The 15027-nt window shown below is 42.7% G+C and overlaps 1 protein-coding gene across 2 annotated transcripts in view; it reads right to left on the reverse strand.

The window, feature by feature from the left end:
* khk (ketohexokinase) overlaps window positions 1-15027 on the reverse strand; it is a 58086-nt gene that overhangs the window by 26026 nt on the left and 17033 nt on the right. For both annotated transcript variants that reach the window (XM_043686820.1, XM_043686819.1), the window contains exon 3: window positions 13006-13122. In XM_043686820.1, the coding sequence (XP_043542755.1) occupies window positions 13006-13122 (117 nt within the window). The remainder of the gene's footprint in view (window positions 1-13005; window positions 13123-15027) is intronic.

Raw genomic sequence — 15027 nt, forward strand, 5'->3', positions numbered from 1 at the left:
TCCAGAAGAGTCTATTTTAACACCTACAGCAATCAGTTGCTCTTCAAAGCCCTGCAGCAATTGCATTTAGTCCAGCCCTTAGAGAAGTCCATTTGTACAGATATACCAGTGTGAGAAAACTAGTATTTCAGAATAAACTCCAAATATTTTCCAACTACCTAATTCTCTTTGTTTTGCCTTTCTTAGTTTTTAGCCAGCAAAACTTCACAATGACAAAGACTTTGGCATCAAGTTCCTTTTCGTGACTGTTCCATGATCTTATAGCTATGTCATTCATAATATTGCAAGAACACTCTCTTGCACAACTGAAGAGTCTTTCTGTGATACATAACTGGTTTCTGATACTTCAGTCACTTCTTGACTCTAAATGTTTACTCATTATCACTATCCAGACATTGATCTATTTTATTCCATTGCTGCAGACCTCCATCACAAAATACAAGAGCATTTCTATACAAGATGCCTCACTGTATTTTTATCAGCTGCATGAATTCTGAGATTTTGTCAATGATTCTGATTAAGCATGAGGAACCTCTGATTGCTTGGTTTTATCATGAAGATCCTTTACCAAGATCTTTTCATGACCTGGAACTCTCTCTTTTATAATATATCAGATCTCCTGAATTAATTACTGTCTCGGATGGTATTAAACCTGAGAAGTCTCCAAACTTTCTCCAAGATCGCAACCTTGATGAAGTGCAATGTACATGCATACAGAGTATTTATTTGTTTGAAACACAATGGAAAGAAGAAGGCTAAGGGGGACTTGATAGAGACATACAAGATGATCAGAGGATTAGTTAGGGTAGACAGTGAAAGTCTTTTCTGAAAATGTGTTGCTGGAAAAGTGCAGCGGGTCAGGCAGCATCCAAGGAACGGGAGAGTCGACGTTTCGGGCATAAGCCCTTCTTCAGGAATTAGGAAAATGTGTCCAGCAGGCTAAGATAAAAGGTAGGGAGGAGGGACTTGGGGGAGGGGCGTTGAAAATGCGATAGGTGGAAGGAGGTCAAGGTGAGGGTGATAGGCCGGAGTGGGGTCCGCTCTCTGCTGTGAAAAGACCGTTGGCGTTGAGGTAAGTTCTTTATATATCAATCACTTACCTTCCCGACCAGCTCTGCGCTCCAACCTCACTTCCGCCCAGCTCGCGCCGCTCTCTGCTGTGAAAAGACCGTTGGCGTTGAGGTAAGTTCTTTATATATCAATCACTTACCTTCCCGACCAGCTCTGCGCTCCAACCTCACTTCCGCCCAGCTCGCGCCGCTCTCTGCTGTGAAAAGACCGTTGGCGTTGAGGTAAGTTCTTTATATATCAATCACTTACCTTCCCGACCAGCTCTGCGCTCCAACCTCACTTCCGCCCAGCTCGCGCCGCTCTCTGCTGTGAAAAGACCGTTGGCGTTGAGGTAAGTTCTTTATATATCAATCACTTACCTTCCCGACCAGCTCTGCGCTCCAACCTCACTTCCGCCCAGCTCGCGCCGCTCTCTGCTGTGAAAAGACCGTTGGCGTTGAGGTAAGTTCTTTATATATCAATCACTTACCTTCCCGACCAGCTCTGCGCTCCAACCTCACTTCCGCCCAGCTCGCGCCGCTCTCTGCTGTGAAAAGACCGTTGGCGTTGAGGTAAGTTCTTTATATATCAATCACTTACCTTCCCGACCAGCTCTGCGCTCCAACCTCACTTCCGCCCAGCTCGCGCCGCTCTCTGCTGTGAAAAGACCGTTGGCGTTGAGGTAAGTTCTTTATATATCAATCACTTACCTTCCCGACCAGCTCTGCGCTCCAACCTCACTTCCGCCCAGCTCGCGCCGCTCTCTGCTGTGAAAAGACCGTTGGCGTTGAGGTAAGTTCTTTATATATCAATCACTTACCTTCCCGACCAGCTCTGCGCTCCAACCTCACTTCCGCCCAGCTCGCGCCGCTCTCTGCTGTGAAAAGACCGTTGGCGTTGAGGTAAGTTCTTTATATATCAATCACTTACCTTCCCGACCAGCTCTGCGCTCCAACCTCACTTCCGCCCAGCTCGCGCCGCTCTCTGCTGTGAAAAGACCGTTGGCGTTGAGGTAAGTTCTTTATATATCAATCACTTACCTTCCCGACCAGCTCTGCGCTCCAACCTCACTTCCGCCCAGCTCGCGCCGCTCTCTGCTGTGAAAAGACCGTTGGCGTTGAGGTAAGTTCTTTATATATCAATCACTTACCTTCCCGACCAGCTCTGCGCTCCAACCTCACTTCCGCCCAGCTCGCGCCGCTCTCTGCTGTGAAAAGACCGTTGGCGTTGAGGTAAGTTCTTTATATATCAATCACTTACCTTCCCGACCAGCTCTGCGCTCCAACCTCACTTCCGCCCAGCTCGCGCCGCTCTCTGCTGTGAAAAGACCGTTGGCGTTGAGGTAAGTTCTTTATATATCAATCACTTACCTTCCCGACCAGCTCTGCGCTCCAACCTCACTTCCGCCCAGCTCGCGCCGCTCTCTGCTGTGAAAAGACCGTTGGCGTTGAGGTAAGTTCTTTATATATCAATCACTTACCTTCCCGACCAGCTCTGCGCTCCAACCTCACTTCCGCCCAGCTCGCGCCGCTCTCTGCTGTGAAAAGACCGTTGGCGTTGAGGTAAGTTCTTTATATATCAATCACTTACCTTCCCGACCAGCTCTGCGCTCCAACCTCACTTCCGCCCAGCTCGCGCCGCTCTCTGCTGTGAAAAGACCGTTGGCGTTGAGGTAAGTTCTTTATATATCAATCACTTACCTTCCCGACCAGCTCTGCGCTCCAACCTCACTTCCGCCCAGCTCGCGCCGCTCTCTGCTGTGAAAAGACCGTTGGCGTTGAGGTAAGTTCTTTATATATCAATCACTTACCTTCCCGACCAGCTCTGCGCTCCAACCTCACTTCCGCCCAGCTCGCGTCGCTCTCTGCTGTGAAAAGACCGTTGGCGTCGAGGTAAGTTCTTTATATATCAATCACTTACCTTCCCGACCAGCTCTGCGCTCCAACCTCACTTCCGCCCAGCTCGCGCCGCTCTCTGCTGTGAAAAACCAATTTATCTTTCTGGATATGACAAACCAATTTATAAACTCCCCCAATTGTATGAGAAAGAAATGCTAAGGACTGAATCTTATGCTAAATCTCTTTCAAAACAAAGCATTCCCGTAGATCACTGTTCTCCCAGGTGACAACAATGAATGAGACTCATGGCTCCTCATAAGGCTGCACTCAATGTGCATTGAACATTTACTTACATCATGGCTCTCCACATTGTCTGCAATGACAATTCTGAGTGCAAAAGTGATATATTTAATTAAACAGTAGTGTTGTACATACATTTTACACACACTCCCAATTTGATTTCAAAATTCTTTCATCTTCCTTGTTCTAATGTTACAATGACGTGCCACCTCAGTGGCTGCAGCTGAGTTTCCGAAAGCCTGTTGATATGACTGTCATCTTTCCTCAGATGATATTTATGACCAGCCTCTATTAAGTCCAGAGCCTAGCGAGCCTAATACTAGAGGTTCCTGCACAGGTATGTACAGGTATGTTACCCCTTGAGCCTGAGCTGATGGAGATATGTAACTCATTGGCAAAGGGAAGATGGTGTCAGGACACCTCCAATGTGACCTGAGATGATAATCCTTTGTGTTTATTAGTCACTCATCCTTCCTTGAGTTTATGATGTACTTCACTCATTCCTTCTGGAGTTGAGGAACCTGAGAGAGGTCAAACTCATTTAACCCCCTCTTGCTTTGCCAACAAAAAAGAGACAGATCTATGCTTTGCCATTCAGGCCAATGAGGCAACCATGCACTCACAAGCCAGAGCACCAATATTAGATAAAAACTGCACATTGTTCCGGACTAGATCTCCAGTTTTGTCAGATGTTCTGTACTTGCCAGTGCAGCTCTGTCAACTAATGTATGGCTCAAGTTCAAAGGCTCATCAAGTACACTGGCCTCAACAGCAGTCTGTTCTCCAGAACACCACCAAGTATCAGAGATTTTATCTACTTCTTCCTGCTCTGCTTGTCGTCCTGTGTCACCAATGAGCTCACCAATGTGAAGCTACTCTAAATAAATTAACCACCAGCGCTAAACTGGTGCAGGATGGTGTGGAATGACTTGACAATGCATCCTCTGAGGGACCAGTCTATTCTTCCTCATCGGATTGCTCTCAAAACAAATAAATCTGGGTACTCAGATTCTCCAAAGGCCATCACTCTTCTTTATCTCTATATTGTGGATCCTGCATAAAGATCATATGTAATGCCAAGCTTAACCAAAGTTTAAATTAAAATTGCTCCTTGATTGGTAACTCCTATCAGCTGCTTGGAGGATATCTCACATGATAACCCAAAATTTCCAATTTCTGATAAAGTACAAACTAGCTCCCATGTTTTCCAGCTATCTCTGCAGCTTGTTCTGCAAAGATCATGAGGACCACAAAATTGGGGATTCCACTGGTTATGTGTGCATTTTTCTGTTGCAAAACGACAAATGAATTAAGTGGCATTAACTTTCCTTGCTAAAGATACAAATCCCCATTGCTGTGACTACCCATGTGCAGTAAGTGAAAGAAGAATGTGGTATTGGGGTAATTGTGAGTGTAATTCAGCAATTCAGTTTCTGTTTGAATTGTGACCTCTGGCAGATGGGAGGGGCAGCAATACCCCACTGCAAGTAGAGTGAAGTCCTGTGAAGTGAGAAACAAATGAGAAAGATGGATGGCACTCAATATTTTATGTTATATCCTAGAACAGAGACAAATTAACTACACTGAGTGAAATAAATTGAGGCATTAAGCATTTAGTGTACAGTGGCACTTATGTTTGAAATGTGCAAGAGATCATTCTTTGTTTGTAGTATTGTAGCCAGTCTCATGCCTGGGCACCAGTACCAGTACTACAGTTCATCCACTTCACCAACACCTTCCACCCCGACCTCAAATTCACCTGGACAGTCTCAGATTCCTCCCTCCCCTTCCTCGACCTTTCTATTTCCATCTCAGGCGACCGAATCAACACGAACATCTACTACAAACCGACCGACTCCCACAGCTACCTGGACTACACCTCCTCCCATCCTGCCCCCTGTAAAAACGCCATCCCATTCTCCCAATTCCTTTGACTCCGCCGCATCTGCTCCCAGGAGGACCAGTTCCAAAAACGCACAACCCAGATGGCCTCCTTCTTCAAGGACCGCAATTTCCCTCCCGTCGTGGTCGACGATGCCCTCCACCGCATCTCTTCCACTTCCCCCTCCCACTCCACCAAGGATATGCAGGTCAGACCACAACAAAACGACGGTTGGAGGAAGAACGCCTCATCTTCCGGCTAGGAACCCTCCAACCACAAGGGATGAACTCGGATTTCACCAGTTTCCTCATTTCCCCTCCCCCCTGTCTCAGTCAAATCCATCAAATTCAGCACCGCCTTCCTAACCTGCAATCTTCTTCCCGCCCTCCCAGCCCCCACCCCAGTCTGACCTATCACCCTCACCTTGACCTCTTTCCACCTATCACATTTCCGACGCCCCTCTCCCAAATCCCTCCTCCCTACCTTTTATCTTAGCCTGCTGGACAAACTTTCCCCATTCCTGAAGAAGGGCTTATGCCCGAAACGTCGATTCTCCTGTTCCCTGGATGCTGCCTGACCTGCTGCGCTTTTCCAGCAACACATTTCCAGCACCAGTACTAACTGATGACTGTAACCACCTCAGTCCATGCGTCACTCCTGTGCTAAAGATTGGTCTGCAGTATCAAGCCTGATGATGTGACGCTAAAGCTTCCTGTCTTGTCTCAGGTACGTTCAAGGTTCAGTCGGGGTCCACAGATTTTTCTTGGTTGATAAGAGTGAAATTTAGGGGAGGTGATGCCTTTGTGATAATGTCACTGGGCTGTTATTCCAAAGATCCAGGAAATGACCCAGGTATGAATCCTGACTCGAATAGCGGAATTTAAGTTCAAAAATAAGAAACAAAGCTGGAATTAATGATGACCAGGAATGAATTGTCAATTGTCAGAAAAACCTATCTGGTTCATTAAGCCACTTGCCATGAAGGTTTTTCCTTTAAACCACACAAAAAGACTTGAACAAAATTGCACAAAAAAATCCACCCTGACCCCATGTGGATGTTCTCCTACTTTTTGAGTCCAGCTTCACACTTATGCTCAGAAATGAAAATTCCACCTGTGGAGTCTGACTCAGTAATGGGATTAATTGTCAGATCAACTGGCCAAACACACACATATGCAAAAAACTTGCCATCAAACTAAAAGTAGTAAGGTAGTATGCAGAATATTGGATTGAAGTTAGCAGCACAGGACATGCCTGTAATGATAAATGACTCGGAAGAGTAAAGTTACACCAGTACCAAGAGGTGAGTTTGTGTAATTGGTTATTTATTTTGATGTGACAACAAACAATGCAGGTGAGATTAAATATCACCACTGATTTATAGTTTTCATGCAAAATAACCCTGTTTGTGTTTCATAATTAACATCGGTTTATTGGAATGCTCAGCAATTCCATGTCCGAACATAAGAAAAAAGCAAGCATTTGAGATTACAGTATCCAGTACACACAACAAGGACTTCCATTGTTCGAACCTACATGTCTTACAATTGCATGATAATGTATTAGATGGAAACAGTAAATTACTGATTGTAAGTGATGTTGAGACAATTATAGGAGGTTGACAATGCTGAACTGAAGGGATTTTCTAAAGTAGATCATCAGGACAAAAGCATCATTTTTACAGAAGAGAGAAAAAGATGATTGTAGTTTTCCCAAATGTGAAGGTACAAGGCTCATTTTACATTTTTAAAGAAAGATTTCATCCTTGGACATGGTGACATATTTCACCTTTTAGAATGTATTGCAATTCAATCTAATTGAAATCAAAACTATTCATTTTGTTTACAAAACCCTTAAATTATAAAATTAACTAGCTCTCATTAGCTTTATAATATATTTTGATTGCATTTAAATTTGACAACATCCCTTAATAGCACATGGGAATTGTTTGAATACCAAAGTATAGGTAAAATTATCATTGAACTTTTACCAGCCTATTATTTGTTGCATTTCTGTTCTCTTTACATTGACCTGTCAATCGTACAAACAGGATTAGTAAACTAGAAATAGTTTTACTTATTTGAAGACTTGAACTCATATATATTCTCCCCGTGTCTGCGTGGGTTTCCTCCGGGTGCTCCGGTTTCCTCCCACAGTCCAAAGATGTGCAGGGCCAGGTGAATTGGCCATGCTAAATTGCCCGTAGTGTTAGGTAAGGGGTAAATGTAGGGGTAGGGGTATGGGTGGGTTCGCTTCGGCGGGTCGGTGTGGACTTGTTGGGCCGAAGGGCCTGTTTCCACACTGTAATGTAATCTAATCTAATGTAATCTAATCTAATCTAATATTTGTTTGTTACGGAATAGCTCAGAAAGTCAGGCTACTCTCAGGGATCACCACGTGCAACATATCAATAACAACTAAAAAATAATGCTGCTTTAGATCCTGGTAGTATGACAACATTTGTGTTCAGAAGCATTAAAACAGGTGCAGGAGTAGGCCATTTGGCCTTTTGAGCCTGTATCATCATTCAATATGATCATGGGTGATCATGCAATTTCAGTACCCGACTCCCGCTTTCTCTCCAGACCCCCTGAACCATTTAGCCACAAGGGCCAAGACCAGCTCCCCTCGTGAATATATCGAACAAACTGGCCTCTGTGGTAGAGAATTCCACAGGTTCACAATTCTGAGTGAAGAAATTCTTCTTCATTTCAGTCCTGAATGGCTTACTCCTTTTTTCTTCCCCAATGTCAGGAACATTCTTTCTGCATCTAGCCTGTCCAGTCCAATCAAATAAGGATTTTATATGTTTTTGTGAGAATCCCTTATTCTCCTAAATTCCAGTGAATACAAGCCCAATCGATACAATCTTTCTTTCTGTTAGTCCTGTTATTCAAGGAATCAGTCTGGTGAACCTTTGCCGAACCTCCTCAAATAGCAAGAATGTCCTTCCTCAGACTAGGAGACCAAAACTGCCACAATAGTCAGGGTGTACTCGTCAAGGCCTGGAATAAGTGCAACAAGACACTCCTATACTCAAAATTCTCTTGCTATGAAGGTCAGCATGCCAATAACTTTCTTCACTGCCTGCTGCACCTGCCTGCCAATATTTAATGACCGTTCAACTATGACACCCAGGTCTCATTATGCCTCATCTTTTCCTAAACTGTCATCGTTCAGATAATAATCTGCCTTCCTATTTCTACCAGCGAAGTAGATAACCTCACATTTATCCGTATTATAATGCATTTGTCAAGTATTCACCCATTCAAACAGCTTGTCCAAGTCACCTTGCCATCGCTTACCCGGTTTAGTGTCGTTTTCAAAATTTGGAGATACTGCATTCAATTCTTTTGTTCAAATTATAATGCATGCTGTAAACAGCTGGGGTCCCAGCACTGATTCCTACAGGACCCCACTTGCCACGGCCAAGCACTCTAAAAAGGACCTGACTATTCCAACTATCTGCTTCGTGTCTGCCAACTAGTTCTCTATCCATGTCAATACATTAACTCCAATACCATGAACTAAATGGTATAAGATTCATAATATTAATTTCTATTATAAAGTTAGTTACGTGCAAAGTTTTAAATTTACCTCTACTGTTAGTACCCTTTACCTAATGACTTGCAAGCATTAGGTTGTTCTTCCAGGATATGCTAGGCAAGATTAACTGTCACATCTATATTTGAATCTTTTCCCCTAATGCGTTTTAGTCATCAATGTATCATGTTGTGTGTTTGCATCTATAATTACATTGGAATCTATAATTATCTGAAGAATCTTTAACTAGAACCTATTTCTTAATATTGCAAATAAAAAACTAATTACTGCAAAATAATTTTAGCTGCTGCTTTCACAACTGTATGATGAGTTAGGCTGACTATCTTCTGGACCGACATTTATTATTCTTATTGTTGCTGATTCTTTTCAGCCATTAGGACAACATCCTTTCATTAATGAGGTTGGAATCAATCACTTGTCATAGTTTAATTAACTTGTTTGATCTCTCAGATTTTTATGAGCCACAACCCCACTCGTTCATCTGTGCTTGTTAGGGCAGAAGTTTATCTGCTCCTCCTATGTTTGTTGCAAATCTTCAGACTGTTTTTCCTTGGCTATTTCTTAATATGACTGTCGGTACCAACACCCCTTCCAACTGTATGTACACATAATGATCCCTTTTGCCTCAGAATAACTCCTTCATAAAGGCACCATTGTTTTAGTTAAATGCTGGAGCATGCTTTTAATTCTGTTTTAAATGCTTTGTCAGCCATTTTGTATCTCTCAAATATGGATAGCTCCATAATATAGTAGAATTCTTGCACCACAAGGTCGCCAATTAATCCTCTCTCATTTCACAGTACCCAGTCTGGGATGACCTGCTCTCTAGTTTGTTCCTTGACATAATAGTCAAGGAAACGATCCCTCATACATTTCAAGAAATCCACCTCCATCGCATTGCTCCCAGTTTGGTTAGTCCAATCTATATGCAGATTGATGTCACTCATAATAACTGCTGTACCCTTACTGTGTTCATCTCTAATTTCCTGTTTGATGCCATCTCCAACCTTACAAGGACTATTTGGTGTTTTGCACAAACTCCCACTTTTTTTTTCCCCCATTGGTGTTCTGCAATTCCACCCATACAGATTCCACATTGTCCATACTAATGTCCTTCCTTGCTATTGTGTTAAAGTACTCCTTAACCAGCAATGCTACCTCACCTCCCTTTCCTTTCTTTCATTCCTGAATATTGAATACTCCTGGATGTTGAGTTTTCATCCTTGGTCACTCTGGAGCCAGACCTCCATGATCCAAATTGCTTCATATCTATTAATAACTGGCTGCACAGTTAATTCATTTGATGAAGGGCTTTTGCCCGAAACGTCGATTTTCCTGCTCCTCAGATGCCGCCTGACCTGCCGTGCTTTTCCAGCACCACTCTAATCCAATTAATTCATCTCTCTAATCACAAATTTTCTTTGCATTGAGACACAGAGCCCTTCGGCTGTTTTTTGACATTTTTGCCTTTTTACAATTATGATTTAATGTGACTTTCTTGATTTTTTTGTCTTTTGTTTCTCTGCTTTCCACTTTTTCCCTTGCTACTCTTCTGGCCCCAATTTAATTCCCTGTGACTCCTTGCAATAGTTTCCATCCTCCTGTCATACTAATTTAAACTTCATTGTAATTCAATGTGGTATGATGGTCACAGGCTTCCAGTCACAAAAAGCACCCTATGTCCAGTGACAAATCACAAGGTTCAGTGCTGGATCCCTTGCTGATTGTAATGTACATTAATGATTTAGACATGAATGTAGGGGGCAGTGACAATCATGCAGGATAGGTAAGCTCACACATGGTATGAAAATTGAAGATGTGGTGAATAGGACAACCTTAGACTTCAGGTCAATATAAAAGGCTGGTCAGATGGGTTGAATGGTGGCAAATGAAATTTTTGAATTCCTACAGTGTGGAAACAGACCCTTCAGCCCAGCAAGTCCACACTGACCCTCCAAAGCGTATCCCACCCAAACCCATTCCCAAATGACTCTACATTTACCTCGACTAATGCTCCTAACCTACACATCCCTGAACACAATGGACAATTTAGCATAGCCAATTCACCTAACCCGCCCATCTTTGGATTGTGGGAGGAAACCGGAGCACCCAGAGGGGGGCCCATGCAGACACGTGGAGAATGTGCAAACTCCACACAGGCGGTCACCCGAGGCTGGAATCAAACCCGGGTCCCTGGCGCTGTGAGGCAGCAATGCTAACCACTGAGCCACTATGCTGCTGGCCAGATGAACATAGTGAGGGGATACATGTCAAATGATAGGAACCTAGGATGTGTATAAAATCAGAGGATGGATGAATGAATGAATAATATTATTATCACGTACTTCACAGTGATGAAAAACAGTAAAATACAAGAAAAACCTGTTCCACTGTCATTTGATCTAGCGCCATTTTGAATAGTTTAAGGATAAGAAAATGAACAGCAAGATATAGCTTGAAGAAACTCCATCATGCCTGAGCCAGCTCATCTTCAGAGATGCCTGCGCCACAATTCCACCTCCACTGCCTCGCTGCCATCTACACCAGACTCAACCAATGTTGAAGTCATCACTCTTCAGCTGTCATCTTCCGCTGCTAGGCTGATTCTCCTCCATTACCTCCACATCACCACCAAAGCCAGAAATGTCAGAACCAAACCTCTCACCACTGGGCTCATCTTGTTGACGTTGGCCTTCCACCGTTGCTTCACCGCCTCCAGAGCTGGACCAACCAACGACGAAGTTGCCGATTATCAGGTGCCAGCTCTTGCCACTGAGTCTACCAAGCCAACATTACCTCTGCCAATGTAGCAACTGCTAATTACAATGCCATGTTCATGCTCACCCCAAAATGTATGTAAGGGCTTACTAGAGTATGCCCTGGGCTCAGTTGCTGCCAACATGTGTTCTACCTGGGCCCCCTTGGATCAGCACTGGGCTCACTCACTGCTGCCATGACTCTGCATTGGGATCCCTTGCCACTGCTGATGCTGTTCAAGTAAGTAAAGAGAAAAAAAAAATGAGAAAAATGGAGAGAAGAGAAAAAAATAGCAGAGTGCTTAAACGTCATCCTCAGAAGTCTTGATGATGAGTTCTGCCTCTGGAGGTTGACCAGATAGATTCCTGGGATGGCAGAGCTGATAAGTGAGGAAAAGCTAGGGGGCAAACCTATAAAATTCTCAAAGGACTGGGTGAATACAAGAAGGATGTTCCCAAAAACTAGGAAGTCCAGAACCAGAAGTTACAGTTAAAGGATACAGTGCAGGCCATTCAGGACTGGGATGAAGAGTGGATTTTCATTTGGAGTGGATTGAACTTGTGGAATTCTCTACAACAAAAATCTGTTCAAGTCAAAACAATCAGTATTTTCAAGAAGGAACTTTTTAGGACTAAAGAGATCAAGGGGTATGAGGTGAAAGCAGGAAAGGATACTAAGTCAAATGATCACGCACGATCACACCAAAAGGTGAAGCACAATCAAAGGGCCAAATGACCTACTCTGTTGCTAGTGCTGTTTCTTTGGAACTTATTGCCCAAGAGAGTGACAGAGCTGAGAATCTTCAAGACTTTTAAGTACTATTTAAATGAGAAATGGAAACGCACTCGAGGCCAAGTACTGGAAAACGAGTCATATTGGGCACTCTCGTGACTTGGGCAATTACTGAGCTCAATATGCAAAGAACAGTATATGGACATGCCTCAAGAAATGATGCTGGATTGCAATTCTGTTGAAATTAACATTTAGTTTCCTCCATAGTCATTCTTTCCTAATGTGTGAAAATTGCACACCTATTTTCTTTCCTCATACCTTTAAAACTCAAATGTATACTAAAGGTTGTGTAAAAAAGTTTAAAAAGTTTGATTATTATCTTCTGATTTACTTTATATTCCCTTTAAATTTGCAAATCAATTGGTATCCTTCATGACAAATCTAAGCTTTTCACAATCAGCATTGCAATTTAGTAATTAAATCTAGGAAGTAGCTTGATAAAAAACAAAATGATTAAAACTAAACAATTCCATTCAGGCTTTGACTTCAGTTTAACTCAATTTATTTCTATTCAGCATCAATCCGACATTATATATTGTTTTTAAAGCATCTTTCCTGTAAATAAGACAATATTGTAACTTTCTGATTATCTCATTTTGCTTTGAAACCTGTACGAAAAGATTAAGATGGATAGATTTAGTGGATTAAGATCATGTTGATACATGTTACCATGGCAGTTGTCCATCCATTAATTTTAAACAAAGTAAATATCAAATAACTGAAAAAATAAAGTACCTTAAAACATACAGAAACAATTTCAGAAGTATATAATCAAGTATGTAAAACCAGAGCGACACAAAAGAAAAAAATGATTTAACTTACTCTGAAACATGCCCAGGTGTCAGGGAGCCTAGGAATCCACATGGAGCACCAAGTAATGCCAGAACTGTGCATGAATTGGAAGCATTCCCACCCCGTTGCCATATCTGAGACAGACATCTAAAAATTAAATTCACGTGAGATAGCTTTGGCTGAGAAGACTAGGGTGAATCCAAAGAAATTCTTTCAGTATATTAAAGGAAAATGAACATATTGAGTATATTACGTGTATTAAGTGTAATATATTAAAGCATATTAAAGGAAAAAAGAATAACTAGAGAGAGAGTAGGACCCCTCAAGGACCAAAGTGGACATGTATGGAACTGCAGGAGATGGATGAGGTCCTTGACGAATATTTCTCCTGTGTTTACCGTGAAGAAAGACATGAAGATGTGGAAACTTGAGAAAGTTAGTGGTGATATCCCGGGGACAGTCCATATTACATTACAGGATCTATGAAGGTGGATAAGTCTCCTGGCCTGAACCAGGTATATCTAAGAACTAGAAAAGAAATTGTGGGGCCTCTAACAATATTTGCATCATTGTTAGCCACAGGTGAGGTCACAGAAGAATAGCTACATCGTGGACAGTGAAGAAGGTTCTCAGAAGTTGCAGCAGAATCTTGATCAGCTGGTAAACTGGGCCAAGAAATGGCAAGTGGAGATTAATACAGATAAGTGCGAGATCTTGCATTTTGGAAAGTTAAATCAATTTCATGGTGAGTGGTAGAGACCTAAGGAGTATAGCGGAAGACGGATCTTGGAGTTTCGATGCTCAGTTCTCCGAAAGTAGTCATAGGTAGACAGGGCAGTGAAGAAGGCTCCTTGGCACACTGGCCTTCATCAGTTAGGCACTGAAAAGTTATGTTGCAGTTATACAGGACGTTATACAGGCCAATTTTGACGGTATTAGGCAAGAGTGTTCAAAAGCTGATGGGGGGGGGAGATGTTTGCATGTAAAGGGACGGCTGGAAAATGGGAAGTCTTCAGAAATGAGTTTACGAGAATCCAAAGAAAGTATATTCCTGTTAGGATGAAAGGAATGGCTGGGAGGTATGGGGAATGCTGGATGACTAAAGAAATGGAGGATTTGGTTATGAAAGAGAAGGAAGCATATGTCAGGTATAACAGGATAGATCGAGTGAATCCTTAGAAGAGTATAAAGGTAGTAGGAGTATACTTAAGAGGGAAATCAGGAGGGCAAAAATGGAACATGAGATAGCTATGGCAAATAGAATTAAGGAAAATACATTACGGACAAATGGGTAACTAGAGAGAGAATAGGGCCCCTCAAAGATCAGCAAAGCGGCCTTTGTGTGGAGCCACAGAAAATGGGGGAGATACTAAACAAGTATTTTGCATCAGTATTTACTGTGGAAAAGGATATGGAAGATATAGAATGTAGGGAATAGATGGTAACACCTCGAAAAATGTCCATACTACAGAGGAGGAAGTGTTGAAATGCATAAAGGTGGATAAATACCCAGGACCTGATCAGGTGTACCCTGAAACTCTGTAGGAAGCTAAAGAAGTGATTGCAGGGCCTCTTGCTGAGATATTTGTATCATCAACAGTCACAGGTGAGGTGCTGGAAGACTGGAGGTTGGCTAATATGGTGCCACTGCTTAAGAAGGGTGGCAAGGACAAGCCAGGGACTATAGACCAGTGAGCCTGATGTTAGTGGTGGGCAAGTTGTTGGAGGAAATCCTGAGGGACAGGATGTACATGTATTTGAAAAGGCAAGGACTGATTAAGGATAGTCAACATGGCTTTGTGTGTGGGAAATTATGTCTCACAAACTTGATTGAGTTTTTTGAAGAAGTAACAACGAAGATTGATGAGGGCAGAGCAGTAGATGTGATCTATATGGACTTCAGTAAGACGTTCGACAAGGTTCCCCATGGGAGACTGATTAGCAAGGTTAGATCTCACGGAATACAGGGAGAACTAGCCATTTGGATACAGAACTGGCTCAAAGGTAGAAGACAGAGGGTGGTGGTGGAGGGTTGTTTTTCAGACTGGAGGC

Source organism: Chiloscyllium plagiosum, unplaced genomic scaffold (assembly GCF_004010195.1).
Source record: "Chiloscyllium plagiosum isolate BGI_BamShark_2017 unplaced genomic scaffold, ASM401019v2 scaf_14347, whole genome shotgun sequence".
Classification (NCBI taxonomy): Eukaryota; Metazoa; Chordata; class Chondrichthyes; order Orectolobiformes; family Hemiscylliidae; genus Chiloscyllium; species Chiloscyllium plagiosum.